Source organism: Haliotis cracherodii, unplaced genomic scaffold (genome assembly GCF_022045235.1).
Source record: "Haliotis cracherodii isolate W230 unplaced genomic scaffold, xgHalCrac1.p SCAF_19, whole genome shotgun sequence".
NCBI lineage: Eukaryota > Metazoa > Mollusca > Gastropoda > Lepetellida > Haliotidae > Haliotis > Haliotis cracherodii.
In genome coordinates, this window is record NW_027266274.1 from 1,412,608 (window position 1) to 1,434,744 (window position 22,137).

General features: G+C 40.7%; 1 protein-coding gene across 2 annotated transcripts in view; it reads left to right on the forward strand.

Moving 5' to 3' along the window:
• LOC139466655 (zinc finger protein ZXDC-like) overlaps nucleotides 1–22,137 on the forward strand; it is a 64,142-nt gene that overhangs the window by 38,629 nt on the left and 3,376 nt on the right. The window contains exons 7-12 of one of the 2 annotated variants that reach the window (XM_071248243.1): nucleotides 10,190–10,364; nucleotides 14,474–14,647; nucleotides 15,218–15,319; nucleotides 17,488–17,577; nucleotides 17,807–17,956; nucleotides 18,215–18,385. In XM_071248243.1, the coding sequence (XP_071104344.1) occupies nucleotides 10,190–10,364; nucleotides 14,474–14,647; nucleotides 15,218–15,319; nucleotides 17,488–17,577; nucleotides 17,807–17,956; nucleotides 18,215–18,385 (862 nt within the window). The remainder of the gene's footprint in view (nucleotides 1–10,189; nucleotides 10,365–14,473; nucleotides 14,648–15,217; nucleotides 15,320–17,487; nucleotides 17,578–17,806; nucleotides 17,957–18,214; nucleotides 18,386–22,137) is intronic. The other variant, XM_071248244.1, reaches the window with a different exon arrangement.

Sequence of the window (22,137 nt, forward strand, 5' to 3'; positions counted from 1 at the left end):
CAATTCCAAGACCAAGACAATTCTTCTCAAAATGTGTGTATACCTGTATTTTAACAAAAAATATTATCCATTTTGTTCAATAATATATTCAGTTTTAGTTTTGAAATAAAATGAAATGGCTATTCATTAACCTGTTGGGGATATAGAAATGGGTTCCGTCCGTCTGTCTGTGCATCCTGAAATCGTTTCAAGTGAGTGAGTCAGAAACCGTTAAATATTTCTCTATGAAACTTTGCATGTCTATCAGACTCATGCTGAACTGATGCCTTTTGCTATTTAGGATTTTTAGAAATTCATATTTTTTATGTTTCCATGGCAACAAGTTGGACTTTGGTTCTATAGGGTAGAGTTCGTTTCCGGAGCGTAACTCAAAAACCATTAATTACTTTCTGACAAAACTTTGCATGTCTACCAGGCACATAGTGAACTGGTGCCTTTTGCTATTTTCGAATTTTAAATAATTTTATTTTTTATGTTTCCATGGCAACAAGTTGGACTTAAGTTCTAAAGGGTAGAGTTCGTTTCCAGAGCGTAACTCAAAACCCATTCAATACTTTTTAACAAAAAGTTGCATGTTTACCAGACACATACTGAACCGGTGCCTTTTGTTATTTAAGAACTTTAGAAGTATTTATTATCCCCCGCCGCGCGAAAGCGCGAAGCGGGGGATATAGTATTCACGACCGTCCGTACGTCCGTCCGTACGTCCCACCTGTTTGTTGCCGCGATATCTCAAGAACTAAACACTGGATTGTCTTCATATTTGGAACTATGGTGTATATACAGACTCCGCAGACACCAGTCGGTTTTGGTGACCTTGACCCCATTTTCAAGGTCACAGCAGACAAATCTGCTTTTAGAGTTGGAAAACGGTGTTGCCGCGATATCTCAAGAACTAATCTCTGGAATGTCTTCATATTTGGAACTATGGTGTATATACAGACTCCGCAGACACCAGTCGGTTTTGGTCACCTTGATCCCATTTTCAAGGTCACAGCAGGCAAATCTGCTTTTGGAGTTAGAAAACAGTGTTGCCGCGATATCTCAAGAACTAATCTCTGGATTGTCTTCATATTTGGAACTATAGTGTATATACAGACACCGCATACACCTGTCAGATTTGGTGACCTTGACCCCATTTTCAAGGTCACAGCAGGCAAATCTGTTTTTGGAGTTGGAAAACGGTGTTGCCACAATATCTCAAGAACTAATCGCTGGATTGTCTTCATATTTGGTACTATGGTGTACAGGCGGGGGATATTTCGTCACTCTGTGACAAATACTTGTTTTTTATGTTTCCATGGCAACAAATTGGACTTAGAAAACAATAAGGGTAGGGTTCGATTCCGGATGAAATTTTCCACATCTATCAGACACATGCTGAATTGTTGCCTTTTGCTATTTATGAATTTTATAAATTTGTATTACTTGGCATAATTTCCAGAAATATTTCCTTGCCAAACATTGCATGTCTATATAGAAAGCACATACTGAACAGAACTGGTGCTATTTGATATTAAAGAGTTTTAGAAATGTGTATTTCCATTGCAGCTATTATGACATGGGCTAAGAGAAATGTTTGATCAGTTACCTGGTTTTGGACCATAACGTGTTAAAATGGGCGGGGGATAGAGATGACTTCGTCGACTATACGCTTGTATGAAATTACAATATTGATTGTTACATTCCAAAAGAAATGTTCCAGCTACATTGACAGTTCATCTTCTCACACTTGTACAAAGGAAAGAAATATCGCATATGACACTATAATCATATCAATCTTGTTCAAATGTTCAAACACACATACAGGAGATAATCAAAGGTTCATACATTTTGTGGCCTATATCTATGTATGATATCATACTAAAGATTGATAAATATACATAGTGAAATTAATTGGGTGACAAAATGTGATGCAAATGTAAGTAATCAGAAACATTATGGCAATCTGTGTATTATTATTTGTTGTAATATTTTTCATTGAAACCGAGAGAAATAGTAAAAAAATACCGTTGTTGTTTTGCGGGATTTTATGTCAGTCATGGTGTCGCGCAGGATGGAAACTTTGACAATTTCTGGTGAATTTACCAAATCATTGCGACATATCTTTTTTTAATTCTCGAAAATCTTGAAGCAGTGCATGCATTGTATAGACAAATGGAAAGCTCAAAATAGGAGAAAATGCTACACAGTGTAAAATCTGAATTTTGTTATTTACATATCAACTCATTTGCGGCACACATGAAAAGTGATTTTGTAAACCCTTTCCAATATGGCGTAAAGTTCACCTCGGCGTTCGTGTTTGCATATTTTCCAAAACATTCTAAGCGAGTCTAGGAATATCTGCGACGTTTTGGAATGTCATTGGTGATTTAATAAAAGACAGATTCACGTGATCACTAATATGCTATATGTTTTAACTTATACTGCATTACTCCGTATTGCAATTACTGCTATCTTTTGACAGAGAGATGAACTGTGTGAGATCCAGCTGCTGTAGAAAGTTGTATCAACCAACAGGAGGCAGCCCCCCCCTGGGACAGTCAGCACGTGACCCGGAAGTCATGACGTCATATCAAAACTCATAACTCCTTTGTCACCTCCACTGACGGACGTACTTTTTATCCCTTGTGGAAATTAGAGCTTATTGTTTCTATATGTTGCATATTTCTACATTCATCGTATGCTGCTATATTGTTACCTGTTTATGGGCTGTTACCTTTAGAGTCTTCCCATTTGTAATTTGTCATGTTTATTGCTCGTTTGTGGCTCTAGTCACAGTAATTTACGGGCGCAATGTTGTTGTAGCCATTTTGTTTCTTTCCCACCATTTTGGCCATTCACCATTCAGTTTTAGGCTTAAAGTTTTGCCTTTTAGTTACCTTTTAGCGTAATTGTTTTCTCTCATAAACTTCAATAAAATACAAAGTTTTTGAGTTACATTATGCCTCCCGTACTTTGTGGTTTTGCCACATGGTTATGTGTTTGCTTAAAGCTATGCCTTTTCGTTACCTTTTAGCGTGATTGTTTGCTCTCATAAACTTCAATAAAATACAAAGTTTTTGAGTTACATTATGCTTCCCGTACTCTGTGGTTTTACCACATAGTTATGTTTTGCTTAAATTCCAGATTCTCTGCCTCACTGCACTTGTTGCTGCGGGAACAAATCTGGTCGGGGCCGCCCCTTCTGCCGTGATTGTACGACACCCTGTACTTTCACAATGCAGAGCCGATGTTGCAGTCCTTCGTCGCTGTGCTCCTTCAACTCGATACGAGTATCCAGGACACACTTCACTCAACCTGCTTGTCGAACCCTGATATGGTTTACAACTCGGAGTCTTACTACACCACCCTTGCTGTCACCTTTATCGACAACATCGTACCTCCCGGTCAAGCCCGTAACAGGACCGGTCTTCCGTCTCCTCCGCCACCTACATTGACAGCAGTGGCGCCAGCGGCATCCCCGGGAAACTCAAATCAACAAGCTCAGTATCTCAACCGATCTTCTACTTCGGCATATGGGGCGTCATCGGCAATTGCCTCTCCGGCACCACTGACATCTGCTTCTATTACTTACATCTCATTGATCATCACATGGAGAAGCAAGTTGAAACCACGTCTTTCAATTGTCACCGCTCCTGTCGCTGCTCTACCGTACGTCGTCGGGATCGTGACTATCTTTCAACTTCCTGGGAGGAATCTTTTCAACCAGTAGACATTTGGTCTGATTCATCTTGCCCACTGGCGTCGTTCTCCTTAACCCCGTTGTTTAAGAGAGATGACCTGCGGGCTTCCATCGAAACAGAGCTTCTGGTGGACAGCGTCTGTATCAGAACTGGCAGATCTTCACTGTTCAGGCTCATAAGCCTGATTGACCCACTTCTCGGGATCATGATTGACTGGTCTCGCATATCATGGTGTATAAAAGAAACATATCGCTCTGCACCGTCCCCACCATTCTACGACGATATCCACTGTCTTCTTCGTCAACATCGCTGGCACCAACGCTCCTCTACCCTGCCTTAGCCCCAGCGTTCCTCAAAGAGACTCTTCCTCAGCGCTCCCCGAATTTTCCACAACGCTCCCTGTGCTCCTGCATTTTTTCACAAAACTCGGGTACACCACTTGTATGTTTACCACAAAGTTCATTGAGCATTGTCTCATTGTCGAGATTGCACCTCATCTTCGGCTCCAATGCGGCTTTCTCGGCTACTGCATAGAGTGATTTACATGTCATGTGTCAAGACTGTCAACAACTCTGACTGTCAACAACTCCGACCGGAATTATGCATGCATGGTGCAACCACACAAGCAGACGCCTGTCGCAGTCCATCCATGCACAGATGATGGAAACGATAGACCTCCGCTTCCAACACGGCAGTTGCGAGGTACCTCATCGCCCCCTCACTATAAGAACGATAGCGCTTATACACCGTTCAAGGGATGGAAAAGATCGCCTTCCTTCGTACATTTTGATCTTTTAGACTAATGACACCTTCATATCTTCAACCTTGGCTACCAGATACAATGTCGATTTTCTACTTCGTCCCACGACCGTTCCATCAACCCCTGTTGTCCTTCATCGTCACCTTGATATAAGAACAGGAGCGCTTATACGACGCTCAGGGGATGGAAACGATCACATCACTTCGTGCAGTATGGTGCGATCTACCCAAACCACAGTTTTACAGATTTCCTCATTTTCTTATGGGCACATTGCCTCGCTTCCGAGAACCTGGTTACGCCGATGCCTCGGTGGTCGATTGTGGAGCTGGTTTATTTCGTGTACATGGGGTTTGGTTCGCAGGCGAGCACACCTCTCCACGTATCGTCCTGATATGGTACATGATCGGAGACCCCTGTTGCTGACTTTTCAATTTTGCAGTCTTGTTGACGACTTCATTTACCATGACTTCCAGCTGTTCCACTGCCGCTTCCATCTTGACAGTGGCTAGTGTTTTGGGATTGCCCACATCAGCCCACGTTGTGACCAACTGTGATCCGGAGATCAACACCATTGGCACAGCAACAGCCTCGAGATAAAAGTGCTTATCCAGGACGTCACTTGCTGGCAGAGAATTCTCGGTCACGCCCTGTTGATCATGTCCATGGACAACATCACCATGGTGTGGTGCTTGAGGAAACAGGGTACTCTCCACTCTGAATCCCTGCTAAACCAGACCTTCTGCTTCCTCGACTTGGTGGTCAGCCTGGACCTGTACTTTCTCGTCTTGCACTCACCAGGTTGAGAGCATGTTCTGGCACAGGCTCTGTCCAGGCCGGACTAGGGGGCTCCCACTGAATGGAAACTCCACCCAGAGGTCTTCGCCAGACTATGTCAAACGATCAACTCCCCAAACATCGATCTGTTCGCCACATCTCAGAACTGCCAGCTGTTGCAATACATTTCACAGGTTCCCGATCCGGCCGCTGTGGCAGGATTACACGCGCACGCTTTACCGCCTCCGGTTCTCCCTCCCACGGTTCTTCAAAGATCCAGGCCACACGGCACCTGACACTGATTTTGGTCCCGCCTTGGTGGCTGGCCAGAAGTTGGTTTGTCGACTTCCAAAAAATCGCCCGAGACATTCCCCTTGAAGTTCCTGTCAGTTGCCACACCCTAAAACCTGCACGGTTTCGTCTGCCAGCCTGTCACATCTGCAGAAAAGCCCCTTGAGCCAAATGCTCTTCGGCTAGAGCGGCCAAGGCTATAGCTTTCAGCCATATGTCCATCTACACGAGGACTAGACGATGATAAATGGTACTCGTTCCAGGTATCTGTTCAGACAAACAGCAAGATCCGCATCACCACAGTTCCTGGCTGAGTTCCTTCTGTACTTGCGCAGGGGCGGTCGGGTAGCCTAGTGGTTAAAGCGTTCGCTCGTCAAGCCGAAGACCTGGGTTCAATTCCCGACATGGGTACAATGTGTGAAGCCCATTTCTGGTGTCCCCTGCCGTGATATTGCTGGAATATTGCTAAAAGCGGCGTAAATCACACTCACTCACTACTTGCGCAGCAACAGTCGGTTAAAAGGCTCTACCATCTCCACATACCTCGTCTCCATCTCAATTCTTGCCATCCTTGACGATTGGAGAATGATGAAAATTCCCAAACTACAGGCCTTGCTGTGTTCCGTCTTGAAGACCAAAAAGCCAAGTTCACACAGTCTGTGTGGGATCTGAATGTGGTCTTAAACGCTCTTTGGACGACTCCCTTGGAACCACTCCACTTGTCTTCCTTCTACAACCTTCTTCAAGGTAGAAGACTGTGTTTCTACTGGTTTTGGCTACTGCCGCTCCAGTTTGAACACGGTACTAAGGACACCGTTCATCATGGGCCATTCATCGTAAAGAACTCCGAGGACGGTCTGATAGATCATTCTTTATCCCCTCCTTCGTCCATTGAGGGTGCCGAGGATTGGGAGGAGCATTTTTTATGCCCAGTAAGTGCACTGAAGGTTCCCTACGACGATCTAAATCCTGCCGAAAGTCTACGAAACGCCTTTTTCTGCCAATCTCCCCTTTGTCGCTGTCGGAGGTCAGCCGGAATATTTTTTCCCTGTGGCTCAAGGCGGTCATCCTCCAAGCTGATAAAGCCATCGGATTGGACCCTCCCCTAAGGCTATCAACCAACACGCCTGAGCGTGTCCCACCAACCTCTCTGGTGTTTATCACCCCAGACAAGAGGGCTCTACTGCGTTCCGCATTCGCTCTTATGTCAGTTCTAGTTTTTGGCTTACCCCTCTCATTCTATTTCTGTCACCTGTCCGGGTTTTACTTTTTGCATTGACTCTTGCTTCCTGACGACAGGTGTTCCTCACCTCCAGACTAGAGGGCTCTCCTGCGTTCTCATTCACTCTTGGGAATGGTCGTAGGTATTGCATCCGATGCCGCTGATTCTTTGATACCCAGAACGGGGCCCATGGAACTCTCTGGTGTTTATCACCTCAGATTAGAGGGCTCTACTTCGTTCCGCTTTTGCTCTTAGGTGAGTTCTAGTTTTGGGCTACCTGACTACCTGCTTTTTTATCCCCCTCCCCAACAAAGTTGGTGGGGGATATTGAAATGGGTTCTGTCCGTCCATGCGTCCCAAAATCATTTTCGGAGCAAAACTGCGTTAAATATTTCTCTCCGAAACTTTGCAGGTCTATCAGACTCATGCTGCACTGGTGCCTTTTGCTATTTAGGAATTTTAGAAATTATTATTTTTTACTTTTCCATCTCAACAAGTTGGACAAGGTTCTATGTGCGATATTTTTCAATTAACTTTCCTTCACTAACCCACTAGGTGCACTGACCCGGACTGTCCAACCTTAAACTGACGGCGCATGTGGCTTGCACATTACGAGCACTACATGTTACTATGACACCTATAGACAGTTAACTTGTATAACCTTCACCTCTATCCGCAACGGTCACGCTTGTGACAGCATATCAAAATACAAGGTTCAAAATAAAAGAAATGGAAATCACTGAAATCTGTTTTGATATTTAAGGGTTAATTGATGCATGTTGTGTAAAAGGATTTTATGTATGAATGGTGGCTATTTGTTGCCAAATATGACCATGATTATATTTCAATATGATCAATGAAAGATATATATTATTTTGGCTTTTTTGAAATTTTAAAAAGTAGAAACAAAACAATTTTTAGACACGGAGGACCCAATATATTAGTTTAAATACATATTCAAGAGTATTTGTACCAACTAAAATTTTTATAAAACAAAACAATACATGCATACTAATTTTCAATCTCTATAATGTTGATTGTATTAACATTGCAGTGTCTACATCCAGTTTGCATTGACAATAATCATATGATTGTAACACAGATAAATTAGGCCTTGCTATTTATGTTCCCTTGTTCTAAACTGATGTTTCAAATTATTAATGTTATTCTTTTTTCTCTTCACACCAACAGATATCTGCATTGCACAATGACTCTTATTATTTTATTTAATATCTTGGCATACTTGTGCATGTGTACTAGTATTTGATTACACATGCATGACTTTTTAGCAGTCATATGTTTCTGAACTGAATATTATGCCAATAAAGATAAGTAACATGAAAAAAGGACTCTAGTATTCTTTCATGTTTGGAGAAAACATTTTAAATTTCTTACATAAGTGACTTTGCTCTTCATAAGATCAAAATAGATCCAAATTATATTGAGGAGATTAAATTATGCAGTCTAACTCATTTCAGTGAGTCTGTCTAAAATCCAGTCCTATTTTTAAGGCAATAATAAATGAATGAAAATTTACGAAAAAATATACCTTGCTTGAGTGAATCAGTCAACATACATACTGAAATTTTCAGTCAATATACATATTGGGCCCGATTATAGACACTGACTGTAACATATGTAAGTATAATCTGTTATATGCAAAATAAAATAAGGTTCTTTAAGGGCGGTGTTCGTTTCCGGAGCCTAACTCCAAAATCGTAAAATACTTTCTTACAAAACTTTGCATGTCTACCAGGCACATACTGAACTGGTGCCTTTTGATATTTAGTGCTTTTATAAATTTTTATTATTTATGTTTCCATGACAACAAGTTTGATTTAAGTTTTCATATAGGGTGGTTTCACTTATGGAGTATAACAAATAAACTGTTAAATATTTCCTTGCCAAACATTGCATATCTATATATAAAGCACATACTGAACTGGTGTCATTTGAGATTAAGGATGTTTATTTTAGAATTTCCATTGCAGCTATTTTGACATGGGCTAAGAGAAATGTTGGGTCAGTTACCTGGATTTGGACCATAACGTGTTAAAATGGGCGGGGAATATAGATGACTTTGTTGACTATACATTTGTCCTTTTTGCATGGGCTCTTGTTTCCTGAAGGCAGGAATGGTCATAGATGTTCCGGTCATCACTGGTATGTAGTGGGGATTCATCGGACCTTGACGAGGGTTTGTTATGGATCACATCTGAAGGTATGCCCACCGGCCATGCCGTCTGATAAAGATGCAATATGGAGTAATGCAGGATAAGTTAAAAAATTTAGTAAAATCTAAATAGTTTTTACATTTGTATACTTATCCTGCATTAGGAAGTCTAAGTCCCCTCCCTTCGCTATGCTGCCTCCCCACGAAGTTTCAGATGTTATGTTTAAAGCAGTTATGTGTTTTGGTGTGACGTCATGACTTCCGGGTCACGTGCCAACTGTGAGAGGGCGCTGCCTCCTTGCGGTTGATACAACTTTCTTCAGCAGCTGGATCTCACACAGTTCATCTCTCTGTCAAAGACAGCCATAAATGCAATGCAGGATAAGTATACAAATGTAAAAAATATTTAGATTTTACTAATTTTGAAATTCATTCCTCTGAGTAACTATCTGAAACTTAGATCATACAAAATGCTGTAAATAATGTTGTGAATGCGGATTTAGTAATGTGTAAAATAATGGCAACATTTATGATGTACCTAAAATTCAGAGGTCATTTTCAGTAATTTTGTTTTGTCTAAAATGGTAGTGGATCATATCACAGAACATGGAATTTTCTACTGAATTCCAAACTGTAAAGTGTATGTACATGATGTATGATGAATTCTATTCTACTTGAAAGTGAGGGTTGATGTGGAGGGACATATATGTCACTCTGGTATCCAGGTGGTTAAGAAAAAGCCAAAAGATCTTTCGATTCGCAACAAGGGTGAAGGTTAGTGAAGGTTATGAGAAGGTCAGAGGTTTAGCTCATGGCTTAAGAAATGCCAATAAAACCTGTTTTGTTACATTTGTGAAAAGTATAATATGTATCCATTGTTTAGTGGCAGGCCCTGCACCATGAAGACTTTTAGTCAGGATCAGTCTAACCATGCTGAAGTAACTGGTCAGGTTACTGTAGAACATGGTCAATCATTGTCAGGCACTGTTACCGCCACAGACAAGAAGCTTGATTTGTATCTTGCCACAAGTCCTACCTAGCTGTCACTGTTTTTGATCCTTAAGAACTGGTTGTCTATTAATCTATGCATTTTCAGTGAGTAAGGTGGTTTCTATGTACCGGTATATTCCTGTCTATGTGATTTCTGTATTGTCATACCAGTAGTAGATCACCGTATGAGTCACATGTCGAATCTTTCAATTCTGGGTACAGTCTTGTAGTTCACTTGTGTTGAAGGAAACCCTTAACCCCACAATAATGGTCATACCATTTTTGTTATGCAGGGATGTAACTGGGCATTTACAACTGCCAGTAAATTGAAGAGACACAAAGCCAAGCATACTGGAGTAAGGAAATGGGTGTGCAGTGTGTGTAACAAGGGCTTTATGCGAGCTGAACATCTGAAGGGTCACCTTGTCACACACAGTGGAGTAAAGCCTTTTGTGTGTCCAGTGGAAGGTATGTATAGTATAACTTGGACTTGAGTTTATGCGTTGACATCGGATAAAGGCCAACCAACCTTCCAGCATGATTCTTGAAGACACTACTTAATATGCCTTAGAGCATGGCCAATCCCATCATTATAAAAAACATATCAGGGTACAGGAGATATACATTGCACATGTCAACACATGTTACACTGGCAAAGCCTGCTTGTCTTATCTATTTTTTAAGACATTTAACTGCTTATCCAAGCAATGACATTGCCTAGTACAGTAACAGCAGACGTGGTTATGTTCAGTTAGAATTTAATTTTAAAATTAAATTCTATCTCAACTATGCATTTCTTCCTTCCTTCCATCCTTATGTGGAAATGTGCTTGAACAAAGTTTCTAGCTTCTAAAAGCTTTTCACCTGAACACATCCCAGCATCACCATGGTCACCACCCCAACAAATGGGTCACTCACTATAATCCTGTGCATGCGCCCTTTCATGACTTGATCACCTGACAACCTGTCACTTCTGTTTGATCCAAGCATATAAAAGGAGGTGTAAGCCAACTCTCTGAACCAGTGTGTGAAAAAATTGCTTAAATGTTACTAACCAGTTTCAGTTTTCACTAGCTATTAATATCCAACAGTTTATTGATGCAGAAATAAAAAAATAAAATTCACTGTGTATAATTCTAAGAATAATACCTCTGTTACATAATAAATTGTTTGATAGGCATTACTAAGTAACAACAATAGCATACATGAGAGGGATAACATTAGACTAACACTTTGTCAATGAAAACATGTCATTAAAATTCTAAAAATATCTTTCCGAAAGAACCTTTCCTCTTCTGCTGTTGTGGAATCAAGCAAACTAGACTTGGTTAGTTTGATCTAGACTTGCCTAGGCATTTAGTAAAAGAAAATATCTAAAAATATAAATTCCACAGTCATGGTGCAGGACTAGGATTACATGAGTAAGTAATGACAACAGAAGGATAATATTGTCACAACATGATGGACAGAGAACACACAGGTGGAAGCCAATGAGACGTGAAGCCCATCAAACAGGATACGTTTGACAAAGGGAAGTTACTCTAGCGGACAGATCGATGGATTGCGGCGAAAGGCAATTAAAAACAATTGTTTTGCTTCTATGTTGCTTCGCCACTGTATAAGAAAGAGATTTCAGTTGGAGCTATATTGGCTACTGTCACTGTCTGACTGACACATCACTTACCCTGTGACGTAGTAAATATTAATGCGTGCATTCGAGGAAAACTCGCAAGATTTCCGTAATGTTTGTGAGAGAGGGAAAGCGATTTTGAAGCACAGAATTAAAGAATGACATTATATTATAGAAAGGTTATCACGCTTGTGTGTTTGGGGATAGTAAATGTCCTGTATTAGGAATAAACACTATGTATTTAGCTCGCCAAGGTTCGCTAAATACAATGTTTATTCCTAATGCAGGATATTTACCATCCCCAAACACACTCGCGGGATAACCTCTATATATGATGTACTGATGCACAGTTTAGTAACATCCAATTGCAGTACAACTAACTTTTGATTTCTATATATTTTCAGAAATGGACTGTTAACTAATTGCTGTCCGCATAAGCAATCACAAGGATGTGCTCGAGTCAATGTATAGCATCAAACACAAATAGAGATTATTACCGTCTTGTGTTTCCATGTCATAATATCATATGTAAGGAATAAGGATTCTAAGCATAATTTCGAGCATAATACATAATTTTGATTCCTAATACATGATATTTATGATACGGAAATACACAAGGGTAATTATCTGTTTATCATGTAATGTCATTCTTAGAATCTCCAAGTTTTCATAGCATTGGCGTAAGATGCCAGTGTGAACCTCCCCATTTGTTATATTGAGCTAAATGTTGGTTTAAACAAACACGCCCACAAGGAGAAACCTCTCACTAACCTTTAGAATACAGTACCACAAACTTTTCAAACACGTGACAATACCCTATGACGTAATTTGTAGTATTTTGTTGCAAGTCACACCGGCAAAACAATGCCCTGTGACGTCAGGGGTCATCAAGTGTGCATAAGCTCCTCCCAGTGAGCTATCATCTCTACACTCAATGTCTTTGAATACACCCAGCGATGTGGAGAGTTTTGAATATTTGTTTACTAAATATAGCCTGCGGCGGCGCATTATATAGCAAGGGCTAGTTTACGAAAGCACTTTTATTTTTTATATATTTTTTTATTTCGTTTTTCTCATAATTCAAGTGGCTAAAATGGTCATATATGGGAACTAATTTACATATATTATTTTTTCGGTTCCTTAATTTTCATTATTATGCACAAGATTGCAGTTTATTAGGGATATTATATTGGCGCTGAACACATCCAAATGATGCCAGTGTTAGGGTAGGTTACCCCGAACTCTATCCTTAGCCCTTGGATCCCCTTTACGATCAATCACCCCTTTTTGATCATTAGGGTTAGGTACCCGTTTAGTGGCTATTAGATTATCCGGACTCTATCCTTAGCCCTTGGTTCCCCTTTACGATCATTAGGGTTTGGTAGATCTACCCGTTTAGTGGCTATTATAAATTCTATGGCGACTCCAAATTTTCTTCACACAAAAATGTTGAGTAAAAAGAATGAAATGGTTTTATGATGAATATTTTGGCTACTGGAAACTGTCCTGGAACATTCACACAAGCCACTTTCACCGGCTACATTTTTTCAGTACTGATTCAAAAGCGAACTCACCGTTGTGTCGTCACTAGCCATGCTCATGCCTCCCTCGTTCCCTACTATTATCCACATCATCTTTACGGTGGTCCTTACCTCACTTTTCTGTCACAAAATCCACCTGGCAAATTATTGAATACCATGTCATTCATGCGTACTCGAGAGTTCGACGCCTGACGTCTGGAGCTGTTTTCAGTTCGCGCCATATCAGATCATTCCTCGCCACTCGGTATCTTGTAGATTACAGAATGGGACGAGTGTGCCAAATGGAATCGGGATCATTCGGAAGTGTCACAACACACCATTCCTACCCATAACCTTCGCAAGTGTCCGTCACCTATTCGACCCTTTTCGTTCAGTTCCGTAACTTTGTAGGCATGACTAGGTAAATTTGCATTTTGTTTCACAGTGTTGACGTAGCTCAGTCGGTTAGCTGTCGGGCTAAAAATCCGAAGGTCGGGAGTTCGCGTCCGACGGATTGTCACTAAAACTAGTTGCTTGTCTTTGAGACATGTGACCTACGACAGACATCGTCCTCACGAGATGTTGTGGTACTGTATTCTAAAGGTGCTCCAGTAAGTTGGCATCACATAGATGTACAGTTTACTAAATTGAGGACATGTAAGATGACCTTACTGCTTATTTGCAAATTTATCAGATCGTGATACTATATTTATCAGATAGGTTTGCTAGTAAAGTCGAGTGAAATATTTTTCTTATCGGTACTGTCATTGCAAGAGTCAAGCTGACAGAAGTGTTCATATATTAAAACCATGAATATTAATTTTGTTCATGAACTGTGGATATTCAGTTCACTAACTTCGACACTGACATGTAAATCATAGTCTAATGATAACCGAAGTAAAAGAAATTAACCAACTACATGTTTTAGAAGACCACAAGCATGTACATTTGACCAGTGTTTGTCCTTTGTAAAGCAATCTAATTTGCATACCAGGACCCTCGGGTAAACAGGTGACCAATCCATTGAGGTGATTAAAGTGAAACAGCCTCTATTCATTAAATGTTGTCTTTCTTACTCCGACTTCATGCAATTACACTGGAAGTCCCTTTTACTTGTTATAGTGGTAGCTAGCCTCGGGACTCATTTGTACTGCATTAGACAGCATAAGGAATCAATTAGGACCTTAGACAGATAGCGGTCAGGTCAGCTGTCACCTGATGTGGTCAAGTCAAAATGGTTCACGGTGCATGATTCTGAAGGGAAAGTTTGAGGCTAGTTTGTAACTCGTCTTCTGATTGGTCTGTTTGGAGATATAGAGGATGGTTATTGAAGCCTTACTGCCAGCCTGCTATTCATGGCATCCTGCTGACTCTTTCCATCATTGAATATTACCATGATTACAGTGTCATTGACAATATCTTTCTAGGTTGCAAGGCCAGATTTACAGCAAAGAGCAGTTTGTATGTTCATCTGAAGAAACATGATGCCTCAGGGAAACAAATAACATACCACTGTCCTATGGAGGGATGTGTGAGGAACTACTCCTCTAAAGCTGGGCTGCGCAACCACATTCTCAAACACTGTCTGTCCACACCTCAAGGTTTGTTGTGTTTAAAAGTTTTTGCTTTTGAATTAGAAGTAATGAATTAATGTTTTGGTGGCTTGGAATAGGGCTGGGATGAGTCCAAATTGACTACCCGGATAACCGCTCCCCCCCCCCCCCCCACCCACCCCTTATTACCTGACCCAACCCAGTTACCAGCTGTAGGTCTCAAGAGATAGGTACAAACTGTCTGATTGGGAAAAGTTTGACCATAGCCCTGGCAAAATGTATTTAGATGCATGTATAAATGATCTGGTCAAGCATACAGAGAAGTTGCCTGAAGTTCCTGTGGGTACCCAGATCCTACTCAGTACCCACCTGACCCGCGTACCCAGATTATCCATCCTAGACCTAGCTCCTCAGTATTCCAAATGTTTCCTGAAGCATTCAAGGAAGGGCCCATTTTCTACTGAAAAATAAAACTTAATTTGGAGGAATGACCATCATAATAGAAGGCATTTATGACAAGGAAGACTAAGTTCATTTTGGACAAATAATTGAATGTTTTTAATTATATTCCTTTGAGTATTTTTAGAAAGTGAAATTATTATAGAGAGACTTTTTCAGGCAGTGACCCGGCTTCTGCCTTGGACTGGGTGCCCCTGTTGGGAGGAGATGATGACAATCTGGACAGCCTTGTCCACTCCTCCCCTGAGTCCACATCACTAAGTAAGTAGTACTGGCTCAGCATATGCACATGCCATTTGTCTTGACTGCATAGACAGACCTCTCAATGTTAATCTTGTGGTTTACATATTCTATAGGGTCTGTGGTTTAAATAAGAGCAGTATTTTAGAGACCTTTTTTGTTTGAGTTTTTTTGTTCTTAGTCAGCTGAAATCTAGAAAATATGAAACATTATTTCACTGGTTTGTGTGTAGTTAGTAGAGGTGCTCAACATATGGGTTCTGTTTCCGTATACAGTCAAGTCTCGTTAATCCGACACTCATCAATCCTACAATCAGCTTTATCCGACACTAGTGATGCGAACCGATTAAATCAGTCCTGTGTAGACCCATTAATCTGACAATCTCACATTCCGACTCCATCACACCTAATTTGGAACGAATTACCAAAATCACTCATTAATAAGTCTCGTTAATCCGACACAGTGATCAGCGTACTCCGTGGTCCCACAGTCAACATCTTCCCGAGGCAAGAGAGTTAACTGACTTTAAAAGTCCAGTTTCCACCCTTGCCGAACTAGGCTGGAATTACTGGGCTCGATCGTAGCGCCACCAGTGGCTATTATCAATTAAGTCTCTTCTAAGTCTCTCCTAAGGACCAATCAGATTCCACCTCTCGTATCACTTGTGTTTGCTTCACACAAAATGGTTGCGCCCGGTCAGGACAATCAGATCGATAATCAATATCTATATTGTCATAAAACGGGTCTTACACCGTGGAATGCATCAAATCACGTGAGCACCTTGATTAAAAACATGAAAAGAATTGGAAAATATCTGCTGACAACGAGTTGGCGGTGCACATGCTTTACAAATCCTGCAGTCGACCGAAATCTGCACGACAGTTTACGAACCGGATTTCAATTTCGGTGCACGATTTTGATTGGACTATGCACAGACTCGTTAGTCCAGCCAAAATGTAACTCCATAATACCAGCCTAGTTCGGCAAGGGTGGAAACTGGACTTTTATAGTCAGTTAACTCTCTTGCCTCGGGAAGATGCACAGTCCATGTTTTGATATTACATTGGATGCAAACTTGCTTATCAATAAACAATTAATTTTTTAAATGAACAAAACAGGATTGATCACATGCTCAGATTACCTCAATTGCATTAAAATTACAAATTCTTGCTATAGCCGAGGATGCCCCATTACAGGTCACGTAACAAACCTTTGCAAACTATGACCGACCAATGAAATGACTAACAGGAAGTCAGCATTAGCCACTAAGAAAGCAGCTTTCTTGAGCTTTGCGGTACCAATTTCAAAGTTGCGACTTCCATTCCAGACTATGCTTTTTAAGTATTACTAATCAGTCATACAGTCAGTAACAGTTGTTTTGTGTCAGGCTTTAGAGGTTGCATTATTAGAAAACATATTTCGCTAACAATGTAACATAACAATATGAATATTTCATTTTTCATTTTTATTTATTACGTATTTGTATCATTTTCTATCATGTAGTTGTCCAATTTTCGATCACGAACGTTGATACCACTTAATTTCATTTATCCGACATACTCGTAAATCCAACATAATCATATGCAACCAACCATGTCGGATTAACGGGACTTGACTGTATTTTGGCCTTGTTTGACCATGCTGTCCAACTGCATGTTTACTGACGTAAACCTCTCCTCTTGGCGGACTGAGGGAGGTGAACTTACCATGCTTCTGATGACACTATGTATGGTTTAGTTCATTTGATTCTAGTATTTGTTAGTAGTATTTATGCTAAAGATATTTGAATATTAATGGTACCTGCAACTTTTGTTCTTGTGTGTCTTTGGTTGTGGAACTGTTGACTACTTTTCTTATTTTTATTGGCTCATTTGGTCCAAAACTTAAAGGGAGCACATGATGTTGTGCATTGTCTGTCCATCAGTGCATGTGAACTACATCGGTTGAGCCTTGAAAAATGAAGAAAAGAATTCAAACTGTTAATAGAAATTTAGAATGTTGTCAGAAAACATTACTATGGGAACAGGGATGTCTGGGACTTGGCTGATTGTCATCGTACCCTGATTCACATTATATGGCATGTTTTCTTTTTTGCTCAGGCTTTCAGTTCACTGATTTTGGAGTCCCGACTCCATTATTTATAGACTGATGTTGTACAACCTGATGATGCAAGTTAATGATTGTTTCAGATGCATCGAACAGCACCACTGGCACACTTCCAGTGACAGCACTGTCATCACCTCAGGATAGAAGTCTCACAACAGATTTTGTCAGTCCAGGTATTAACATTCTTGATGTTTAAATGTTGCTAAATCTATGAAGTTGGGAGATCTTAAAATGTTACTAGTATATGTATGAAATTGAACTTTCAAACGCTTTCATAGTCTGTCTTACAGTTAAGATCGAAGTGGTCTCTTTTTATAACCATCCTGTTTAACGTCAAAGACGTTTTGGATCCCTTGACAAAAAACAGCATACTAGGCCAATGGTTCACTTCTGCTATGGCAGTTTTATCTGAAGGGGACTGTCTGAGTGCGGAGCAGCTGAGCAGCAACATTGTGTCCCAGCTCATAGCCAACACCCCCCTGCAGCCTGCACAACCGGAGGGTGGGGCAGCCCCCGCTTCAAAACCTTCCCCAAAGATTGCCATAGCAACAGGTATGTACAATATGCTCATTGGGTCAGACCAGGTATAACGTAAGTTCACCTTCTATGAGTTGTATATTTGTGCAATGTCACATAAGTTGACGAAACTACCTTGTGCAGTTTTGTTCAGATTTATCACCATGTATAGCTTCTTTTAAACTATTTTCAGTTCATTAAGAAATAACTCATTTATTGTTTGTAACCAAGTGGAATTTCATTGTATGTGTAAGGAAATAGGAAACTATGTGAGGTGTCTGTTTGTGATTGAAGATGCTGCTAGTCTGTCAACTGTAGCTTTGGAGAACAGCAGTGGCTCTGCTCGCACAGACTACCGCAGCAACCACATGCTGAGTGAGCGTGCTAGGCGGCGATGGCATTCTGTGAAGAATGGAGGCAGCCTAAAAGTGGATGAGAGCATTGTGTGTGACACCATCTTCCCAGGTAGGCAAGAAGTATTGCAGTAGTCCACGTGCCAGACCAGATATTGGTACCAACTGGGGTGGCATAATCTCAGTATGATTTGTTGAAAGTCATATATCCATAGATGAAAAAAACCTTTGAAAGCAATCTGGGACTAACAGCTTAGTAGCAGTAATCACCGCATAAAGGGGGACCCTGAGTCGAATCGATGAGACCAGATTTCGGGGTGAGGGAAACTAGAAAGTGAAATAACTTTACAAGCAATAGTCATATGGTGAAGTATGGCAACGTTGGTAGCCTGATGCTCTACATATTTGTATGTAATAAAGGGCTAATACAGTAATAATGTAGGTCAAAAGATCACAAAATTTGACCCCTGCTTAAAATCTTACCACCTGTCAGAAAATGCATTGCAGATACCACACCAATAGGACTTTCTTAACCCAAATGGGCAATGATTGAAGCCAAGAAGTACCCGAGTCTATTAAAAGTCTGGAAATGTGAAATGTATTGTCTTTTGTTTTGTGGTAGCGAACGGCTTTTGATGCATTTTAAAACAAATGCCATCATGCGCAAAAAACATGTAAAATTGTATGAAGTTGGGCTGCATGAATTCATAACTCTCAACTCCAAATCATAACATGCTAGATGTAGTCAGTAGTTGTTGAAGCTACATTGTTCTGTTTTTTCCGGTCTGACAAGTTTAAACTGAAGGTCAAATTGGGGTCAAATTGAACATGCTAAACTCAATAACATAAAATGCAGTTATCTGTTGCATAATGAATAGTAATATTTGTTAAGATCACACAATTAGACTGTCAAAAACTATTTTTAGCACATTAGTGTTCGAAACTTAAGTCTTTATAATTGTAGACCTAACTAAACAAGGGTGGTCACAAAAGAGTTAGCTACTATATAGTACACCGTTGATTACTCTTCATCTGAACAATCATCAACATCGCTCGCTTCAAATTCAACCTCCTTAACTTGCTGATTGCTACAGGTCTGTAATTTGCAAAGGTATGTACATTTCATGTTATTCTGTAGGCAGGTATAGCCCTCGCTAAGCACTTCTTACATGCAATCTCAGGAAAAGCCTCCATGCTCCTTTTCCATTCTTGATAATTGTCCCTCTTGCAATGGTTCTGAGGTGAAGAGGCGCAAGGAGGAAGCTGCCAAGATTCAGCTTCCCTTTTCTTTGCACAAATTAGGTTGAATCGCAATTCACTTCTCATTAAGTGTCCTTGTGCTGTATAGACATTCACATTTGTTACTCTAGTACCTTGAACAGCTGTGGTGAAATTTTTCAGCTTGTGCCTAAGCAAGTCAACATGTTGCTGTGTATGTCGCTGGTGAGTAACGTGAGGGCTGAAACCATTCCTCTTCCAGTGAAGCAGCTAACAGTATCATAGCCTGTTAACGCATGTAGTGGCAGAAGGCGTGTCAGCAACTTTCTGGACATCAACATATTCATTGCATGTCTTGTTCCACCCTTTATGTAAATTGAGCATGCTAGCTGTGATGGTAATGCCAAGTCAATAATGAAGACATACATATCATATCCCACAATCACAACTGCAGTAAAGCCAGAATCAGTGCAGTGCTTTCCATGAAGGAGCCTGGTGGCTGCCTCTTCTTGGCATTGTTAACTGGCTCCACCTTTAGTCTTATGCAAGTCTTCCCTGGTAACAAAGAATTGGTTCTCAGCCAGCCTGTTTCTCTGTGTATCTTCACTCGAGTCCATAACAAGTAATTCAGTCAGGTGTGTCTTTTTCTCTGGGTTTAGGAGGACAGTCACTGTATGGCCCAGATGCAAGGGTCCTGAATGGCATCTCGTGCTGGGATCCTCTGTTGGCTCTGTCTGCATTGATAAACATCAAACACCATGTCAGTACACCCACATGATGTTCCTTCTCGCAAGACTGATGAAAGGATGGCTTTGGAAACTACAGCATACGACATATTAAATCCACCAGTACATTTTGTACGAGTGCCATTCCATCAATTATACAAGCTGAATGAGCTCCTGCACTCTGCAGTAAGGTAATGCCTGCTGATGGCCTCCTTGTGCCTCCTAGGTACAAGATATCGACAATATGACATCCAAAATGACGCTAGGTCCCCTCATTGGTGACAAAGATCATTCAGATACTGGTGGCATATGTCTTGTGAAAATGCAGTGGTCATCTCATTTGTCTCTTTGGAGGCTTTCCATCAGTTTAACCCATTCTATACAAGTCATTGCATTGCCTCCTATAGCAATTTGGGGAATCTAACAGCACTGTTGTATTTTCGACCATCAAGTATGCAGAGATCTCTTAACCCAGCTTCCTGAAAATACTTTACTACCACACCTAACAGTGTGCTCACTGTGTGAATTACGCCTAACATAGGGATGATTCAGAGAATAGCTTCCTCTGTTTCAAAATGTTTTCAGTGGCCTTTGCATACAATGCTTGGTCGCAAATCAAAACAATGCTCTCACGGGCTAGTGACGTTCTTATCTTCTGGGACTGACACAAAATCTCATGGACATAGAGTGGAAAGCCAATCACAACTTTATTTTGGACATGAATATTGAACCCTTTCAAGCAGCTGGCAGTGTTTGCTGAACAATGCAACAGAGTCATCATCCATTGTCGGGTTTTCTTGTACACCTCCTGTTTCGGTTCCATGTCATCTACTTCAATGTAATCATGAGGTGACGGATCAACTCGTACACCAATGTTATAGATAGGAGCTGCAACTTGACAACCTTGAAAGTTTCATGCTTCTGTGTTGGTTCATTCAGGACATCCTTCAGATACTGTGGACCAAACACCTTTGGTTGCACAACAATTCCATTCACTCTATGTGATGTCCCTCCTCCACTTAGTGTCTCTTCAAGTCAATTTATGTTATCTTATGCCAATGTTACTTGGACATTTGGTTGTATGCATCCTGGTAGAGTTACACTTTCTTCTCTCAGTGACAATTTATGAAGACAGAGTGCTGTGTCAATCTCTTCACTTTTGGAGTATGAAACGCCATGTCCAATTCAGTTCAGAATCTAAATTTGTTTCACACACCCTTGAGTAATTTCGCACCATGTGGCAGCAGGATGTTTTTGGGTTTCACCTTGACACATGCCGTAAACAATGTCCTGCCCAATAGAGTCTGTGAATATGGTCTGACAGAAAAATTGATGTGTTAGTGTCTCAAGTTAAAAGCATTTTCAAGAAGAATTTTAATGATGCAGGAATGGAGGCAGATGCATTTATAAATTCTGTTGGTACTGGTGGCCAAGGCATTGTAACATCTTACCCCTTGACTTCATTTATAAGCATAACAAATACATTCATCATCATTTTATCAAAATGAGAAGACTCTTGCTTGGCAGCTAGGAGCTGTTCCTTGAGCTTATGGTTTTCTTTGACTAGCTCAGTCAATGTTAAGTTTTCGGGAAAATCCAAAGGTTTGCCATTCACACCAGGTATCATATGGATACTCTTCAATTTGAGTATATGCTTGGTCAGGGTCGCACGAAACAGGCTGTGTCAGTTGCAGCAGTATCAGAGTGGGCTTGTGGCGTCTTTCCAGGCTTAGTGTATAGCAAGCGCCCTTTGGGTTAAGAAAGTCCCATTGGTGTGGTATCTGCAATGTATTTTCTGACAGATGGTAAGATTTTAAGCAGGGGTCAAATTTTGTGATCTTTTGACCTACATTATTACTGTATTAGCCTTTTATTACATACTAATATGTAGAGCATCAGGCTACCAACGTTGCCATACTTC